Source organism: Arachis duranensis, chromosome 3 (genome assembly GCF_000817695.3).
Source record: "Arachis duranensis cultivar V14167 chromosome 3, aradu.V14167.gnm2.J7QH, whole genome shotgun sequence".
Classification (NCBI taxonomy): Eukaryota; Viridiplantae; Streptophyta; class Magnoliopsida; order Fabales; family Fabaceae; genus Arachis; species Arachis duranensis.
In genome coordinates, this window is record NC_029774.3 from 128,093,323 (window position 1) to 128,100,780 (window position 7,458).

Genomic DNA, 7,458 nt, shown 5'->3' on the forward strand with positions numbered 1-7,458 from the left:
TTATGTATTAAAGTATTTTTATTTAAAATATTTATTTATATATTAGAATATTTTATATTATTTATTGAAATTCATCAATATTCTTTTTTTATATTAATCTTTAATTTTCATCAAATAAAATTGAATAATTTATATAAATATAATTTATTTAATAAATACATAATTATTGAGTACATTTTAGACATACCCTCAAAGTTAAAACCAAATAAAAATTTTAAGAACTAAAATGAATTTTATCTCTGATTTTTTTTCCCACAAAATAAGCCAACGATGACATCAATTCAGCACTTGCTGATGTGGGTCCAGCGTGCAGATTAGGGGTTAGAAAAAGATTGTATTTAAATTGACCCTCAGATCCACGATTAAAAGGATTAATTACTAAAGATGGGTTGGGACTTGGGTTACATAATAAATGAATGTGAAGAGTGAAGACTCACCCACATAATATATAAATAAATATATGAATACATTGATAAATTATATTATTTTTTATAATTTAACTACTACCAGATATAATTAACTTCAAATTACTTCCTTCTTAGTCACCAAAAAAAAAAAATTACTTCCTTCTTTTGTCGTTGCAGATAGACGTAGGTGAATTCACTTTTTGAGAAAGAGACTATCTTCTTCAAGTTAGTAAACCTTTTGCTGTTCTATTCTTTAAATTGGGAGACATAAATTGATTGGTTTTGCTTCCTTCAAAAAACTGAAATTCAATCATTTTTCTGAAATTTTAGACAGTCACAACATTTGGCTACTGATGAGGTTCGCCGACTCCATGCGGTGGCGTAGGATCTGAGGTCCAATTCAAATGTAATATTTTTTAATCCTAATCTGTGAATCAAAAAGTGCATATTAAAGTTGAAAAAGATTACATTTAGATTGAACCTTAGATCCCATACTTAAAATAATTTATTTAGTGTTTCTTTTCTCCGCCCCTTTTTGTCACAAAAAAAAAGATGGGTTGTGTTACATAATATAATACCAAAAATAATATAATACCAATATATATATATATATGTGTGTGAATATATTGTTGATAAATTATATCATTTTTATAATTTAAAAATTAAATTTTTATCTTTTCTTATTTTTTATCAATTATTTTTATAGAAAATTATTAACTATTTTAAACTGTTTTAATTTTTTCGTTCAAGTGGATAATATTCCTTGCTTGCAAATTAATCTTGAAATTTCTATATCGATCAAGAATAATAATCTATTTAATTTATTCTACACAGCTGACATATTCAATCAAGAATAATCTTGGTCTGAAATATAAATAAAGTGAATATTATTGGGCTATAATTACCTGAAAAATAAACTAGAACAATTCAGAGTTGAATACATTATTATTCCTTAGCTTTAAAATGGTGGATAAAACTGAATTCTTTTTCGAAAGAAAAAAATCAAAGGTGATGGTGATCTCATACTACAGTTGAGGCAAAAAGTGGGAAGGTCAATGATCTTGTTGGGATCCAAAGTGATGGAACAATCAATCCTCTTGTAATATTTGGGCTTCACCAATTTGCCAAGAACGTAGGCCTTGGATCTAACCACAAAGCTGAGTTTCAATGGCACCGGCACCGTTGGCATCCCCGTTGAGCTGCTAAGGCTTGCGCCGCTTCCATACAAGGGGATCTTGTTCCCCATCACTGCCACGCTCACCACCCTTTGACTCTTCCTTGACTGGTAGAACTTCCTCATCTGTTATTCATTTAAGAACCAACAAATTAACCAAGTAATGAAAACAAAAAATGTATATTTATGCTTAGCTTGCTGTCGTATTCTTACATCGCCGGAAGCAATTACGATTTCCGAATATGATAGATCTAAAGGTGTTGATGCCACATGGACCCCGAAGAATGTGCCAGTGTTACGGTAAGTGAATTTGACGGTAGAATTCATGGTGATCATGTCAGTGTTCACACCCGTAGCATCAGAACCAGCTTGAACTCTCAGATGGTCAAACTTGATGCTCTGCCGTAGACACAGAACAAGTTAAAGGGGGATATGGAGGAGGAGTGAAAATTAAATTGAATGAAATGAAATTAAAGGAAACCTTGACGAAGATGTTGGGCTTCATGGGCCTGCTGGCACCCCAGAGGATGAGAGAGAAGAGGGTGAAGAGAAGGAAGAAGGAGAGGAGGAAAGCGAGAAAATAGTAGCGGCGAGTGTGGACACGCGCGTCATGTTCGGATTGGAGAAGGCCTTCTTCTTCGATGATGGAGTCGATCTGATCCTTCTTCTTGTTGATGAGCTTGCGGGAAGCGGAGAAGCGGCTCGACGAGGACTGGCGAGAGTGGCGGCCCATGGACGACTGGGAGTGCGGTGGGGATCCCATTGGGCTGAGCACCGGCGTCGATTGGAACGACGTCGTTGTCTTCTCGCCATCGTGTGATGGACTCTGAACGTAGTACACTGCCCTCCTCGGAGATGACGACGCATCTACGCTTGTCACTTCCGAATCTGTTTTTGCATGCATTTCCGGCCCTCGTGGTAATTATTAAGCAAGTGTTTGCACAAATTGAAGCTCCAATATCTACTATAAATATATCATTGTGGCTTAGAGTAAGATTTTTTAAGCTTCAAAGGGAAGAAAAGATAGTGCAGGCAGTAAAGTTAAATAAAGGGACACAACTACACAACACGACACGGAGTGGAAATTGAAAGTGAAAATGGGAACGGTTGAGGAAGATGAACAAGTAATGAGCCGACAGCTAGCTTCGTTACAGTTGTCACTACCCAACAGTAAAACAAACACGAATCTGCTACACACTCCATCAATCAATCTTCTTCAAAATGGATCGCAAATTGGGATAATATCAATTTAAAGCGCCACCACATGCCCGCCTTCTTCATAACACCTCACTCTCTTCTACTGTACTATAATCACATCTTTTAAACCAATGTGTTTAGACACTTCTACCTTCATTATCTTTAATTGAGATGCGAATGTCGGTGCCTCTCGGATCTGTCGTAACCCATCAAGCCAGCTGACATGGGTTTCTGGAATTTATATGACTACTGTTACTGTTATTTCCACGTCAGTTCTTTTTCTGCGAAAGTCATTTTCCCATTTCATGTACTATCCATTCCTGATTAAGAAAAGAAAAAATATATCAGACTAGGCTAACAGCCTCGAGAAATCAGTATAAAAACGTGAAACCTTTTATTCTTTGTCTGACTTTTTATTCCCATATTTAATACATTATTTATGATTCTATTTTATTTTAAAACGCATTCATATTGCTTTGTAATTTAATAGCGTATGTTAACTTCTAAGAAATCAAATAAAGTAATACTTTAATAACTTATTATGCAAAAACCATAATATTGGTACTTGTTCGAAAAAGAGAACCATCCTTTCTTAAATAGCAAAAAATTAGAAGTGCGAAATTGGTCCACTACTACATCACATGCTTCGCGTGCGGCCGGTGGAGCCCACACACGCCATGCTTGAGTTCAGTCAACTAACATTACCCTAAGTTGAGAAATTGAATACAGATTAATATTAAACTAGATTCGCAATAAACCTCCAACATAATCAGAAATTGAATTGATATCTAAAATCTAAAATGGTTAACCATGTTAATCAAAAGTGCATCGCAAGATGACGACAATCATTGTGCACACCATGCACCTAACCTCAATCAAATCTAAGATACAAATGAACTAAGAAAAAAGCTAACAGAATATCCACAAAGAGAGAGGGGAATGGACAGCAGCATTATTACAGGAAAAATTTCTAGCTAATTTATAAAAATTGTCCCCTTCACATTAGTCCTGTTCCTGCATGGATTTACAACCAACCCCTGATCCATTAAACAAACAGATCATGCAGTTGCTTCACCTTTCCATTTGAACAAATCCTGTACGACAAATTCATATGGTTATGTTCCGCAAAACAACCATAATGCATTTCTAAACGTGCAGTACAAGAAAAAACCTAGATTGGGAAGCACCTCTAATTAAACAGCAACATAAAACAGGCCAGAGTAATAAGGGTATATAAGAAGTCAACAAACAAACTTTATCCAACCAGCTTGGTCACATAATCATCAGCATTGCCCATTGGGTTCTACCGGTTAATTTATACTGACTACTGAGTACTGAGCAATCAAGAAGTCAAGAACACTAAGAATGTAATGCATGCACATGAAGAATGATTGCATAAAGATTTACCAAGCTGGTAATATCTATTGTTTTGCGCTGCCGTTCTTTCTTCTGACGAGTGCACACATTACACCAGCTAGAGAAATCTGATTTATACCTTTGCAGCTCTCTAAAAGCAGAACTGCACAGAAACAATGCAACTTTCAATCTTTAATTTGGAGAACAACAAAAACCAGTCTAGATTGTTGAAATATATGAACATTATTCTTACAATCAGATCTAATATTTGAGTATTGAGTAAATAATAGTAGCATTCTCACAAAAATTGCAGAGATGTAGAAATTTCCGTGCAAGAAAAATTACAATGATATAATTTGTAGTGCAAGTGAAAATACCTTCGGCACCAAAGAACTAGGTTAACCCGATGACCCCATGTAGTGGCTCTAGCACCATGGCGATGACGACCATGATGAAGGACAGCTTGTCCAGGGACATGCGAATAATCAAAGATCTCCTGCTTTGAAATATTGAACTCCATTAAAGAGAATTTAAGTGATAAAGAACTGTTTACTAAATAAGAAAAATTTTATCACAACAATTTTATTTTATTTTTTACATCACCACAATCAACCATCCAATCTTTATGTTATTCCATCTCCGTGACTTACCTCTGCAATACTTTCTGTATTTATATGTTTATCACAACGCATGCCCCGAAAAAACAATTCCCCTCCAGAAAATTGCTTGCCCAAGCAAACATTCAAGGTTATGTCTGCATCATCCACATGGAAACCTACAAATGTAAGAGTATGCATTAGATATTAAAGGAAAGTTCAGGAAATATTAAATAGTAAAAGAATCCTACTTCCTACGTTATTGAAAAATCTATATGCCAATAGCTTATATAGCATGCTGATATGGTTGTTTGTAACATATGCAAGACAAGAGTAACTCACTAGTTTTAAGACAAACTCGAATGCAACATATGATATAAGTGAACTGCAGAGAAACTCTACCCAAGTAGAACTTGTACCTAAGTCAATATCTCTATCTTTGCCATATTCCACAATAAACCCATGATGAGCATCCAAGGTTGATCCACCAAGTTCTGCAAAAAACACTGCACAAAAAGTGATTAATTGATGAACATGTCCTATGAGAAATGAAAATGAAAATCTTAATCTCTTGTGGCAAAAAAATTATGTAATTGGTCAAATCAGCATGTGTTAAATCTAATCATTGAGACTTTATTCACCTTTAGACAAAGGACTAATGAAATTTTCTCTAAGCTTGGCAAGCATAGTTTGAAGGCCAAAGTCATCAAGTACAGTACCATACTTATTCATTGTATTGGGACGTATAATCTGAAATTTTGTTTTGAAAGCCCACCTCTCAAAGCTTTCAACCTGGGGAGGCCAGAGATAAATTTCAACATGTACAAGATATGAATAAATACAAGTACATGCTTCTGCTTCCAAGGTCTAAATTAAAGGAACAGAATACCGCTAGTTAAAATTATAAATTACCTCAGATAACAGCAATTCACAAAAGTGTGGCTGAAGCATTTCAAATGTAAAAATGCCAGGGAAGGGCTCAGAAACTATACTTCTAAAGCTGTCTTCATTATTATCACTAATTGCTTTCAGGAATGCTGGGACAAAGAATGCTGTAGGATTCATAGCGTACAACTCTTTATTGAGAGGCTGAAAATTGTGATACGAAAAAACCGGTAAGTCTAGTTAAAATGAATCACAAAAGAGGATATGTGAAGTTTATCATTAAACTTCAGCACACCTTAATCTTAATCATATCTGTTGTTTTGAATTGGAAAATAGCTTCTTTTAGCAGCTGGATAAATTAGGTTGAAACATAGACAAACAGATGCCCAAGAAAATTGAATATTTGAGCTCACGTTTAATATTTAGTAGGGGACTGAGAAAAACTGAATCATAGAATCTATGATATCCATAAAATGCACTTCCATTATATATATATATATATATAAAAGGTGCAAGTACTTAACAGCTTAGATATTGCATACCTTATAATTTGATAGTATCATCTGTGTGTATTCTCTATACTTTTGGTCCTGCCAAATAACATCACAACCATCATGAAAACAAGTGATAGAATAATAAAAGCAAAAACAACATTGATAATAGTAAATTCGAAATCATAATCATTTTATAAAAGATAAACAGAAAAAAAAGCCCTATGTACATCTGTTAAACACCATCAAATGCCACAAGTTAAAAATCACACATTCTTAAGTTGACTTTTTTCGGGGAAAAACAGAAACTCACCATATATCGCAACACAGTCCATAATGCTACAGTACAATATCAAATATTTATGCAGAACAACCCTAAATCCTCTGCTTTCATTCTATCCAGGTGTTGTAAATTAATTTTACAATGACACCCAATTTAAACCCTTAAACCTGAAGCAGAAGCATCACCAGTTGTCTATCCTGTCTTATGCTAATTAACAAAATTTCTTGTGACACAAGGTATGCAATTTACCCTACCACAACACTACCAATATTAAAACACACAATCCTTTCCAGCAATAAGCTTCAAGAAACAAGCAAGAATGACCAGGAAACAAGCCTTTCAGGTAAGGACAACGAAATGAAAAACATTCAAGAACACAAAACATGCTAGCAAGAGCGACCAGACCATGAACGAGAGAGAGAGAGAGAGAGAGAGAGAGAGACCCTAATGCGAGCGGCAGGAGGAAGATAGTCCAGGAGAATGGTTCTGAGGTACTTGAGCTTGTCCCCGCGAGGTGCATTGAGCATATTCATCGGAAGGTGCTTCTCCAGAGAGCTGAAAATCGAAGGGCTGAAATCCAACTCCAATTCATCGTACGATTCCGATACGTGGTCTCTGATCGGGTTCACCCTCAGTCTCTGGCTCGAAACCGCGCCACCGTATGCGCACCCGGGGACGGCGTTTTCGGCGCCCCTCAATGCCGGGGACGCCACCCTCCAGTGGTCAGTCGATTCGCTGCGGAGGGACATGGTTCGAACCCTGCATTGCAACAATCAGCGTTTTTCTCTTAACATAGCATTCATGGTGCCAAAGGAAATACTTTAGGGGAGATTAGGGTTTTTGGTGAAAATGCCTGTACCTTTTTTCGTTTTTCTTTTATTTTTATTTTTATTTTTATTTTTCTTTTGTCAACTCTTACTTGTGATTGTGATTTGTGAATGCTGTTCATCTTATTTTTTAAGTAAGGCATTATTGAATTTTTCTGTTTATAAGAAGTTTGATTATAAAAAAAATAGACAGCAATACCAAAAAAAGAGACTAAATCACAAGATAGTTTTGCAAGTAGTAG

General features: G+C 35.4%; 2 protein-coding genes across 2 annotated transcripts; both read right to left on the reverse strand.

The window, feature by feature from the left end:
• Window positions 1–1,249: 1,249 nt before the first annotated feature.
• On the reverse strand, window positions 1,250–3,078 carry LOC107481916 (uncharacterized). Its single transcript, XM_016102269.3, has 3 exons — window positions 2,063–3,078; window positions 1,795–1,980; window positions 1,250–1,707 (listed from the first exon to the last, which is right to left on the reverse strand). The coding sequence occupies exons 1-3, from the start codon at window positions 2,483–2,485 to the stop codon at window positions 1,366–1,368; spliced, it is 951 nt and encodes a 316-aa protein (XP_015957755.1). The 5' UTR covers window positions 2,486–3,078; the 3' UTR covers window positions 1,250–1,365.
• A 453-nt stretch (window positions 3,079–3,531) lies between these two features.
• On the reverse strand, window positions 3,532–7,263 carry LOC107481915 (2-oxoglutarate and iron-dependent oxygenase domain-containing protein CP2). Its single transcript, XM_016102268.3, has 9 exons — window positions 6,833–7,263; window positions 6,158–6,205; window positions 5,643–5,819; window positions 5,372–5,522; window positions 5,150–5,236; window positions 4,785–4,909; window positions 4,512–4,630; window positions 4,186–4,297; window positions 3,532–3,872 (listed from the first exon to the last, which is right to left on the reverse strand). The coding sequence occupies exons 1-9, from the start codon at window positions 7,136–7,138 to the stop codon at window positions 3,837–3,839; spliced, it is 1,161 nt and encodes a 386-aa protein (XP_015957754.1). The 5' UTR covers window positions 7,139–7,263; the 3' UTR covers window positions 3,532–3,836.
• Window positions 7,264–7,458: the final 195 nt, after the last annotated feature.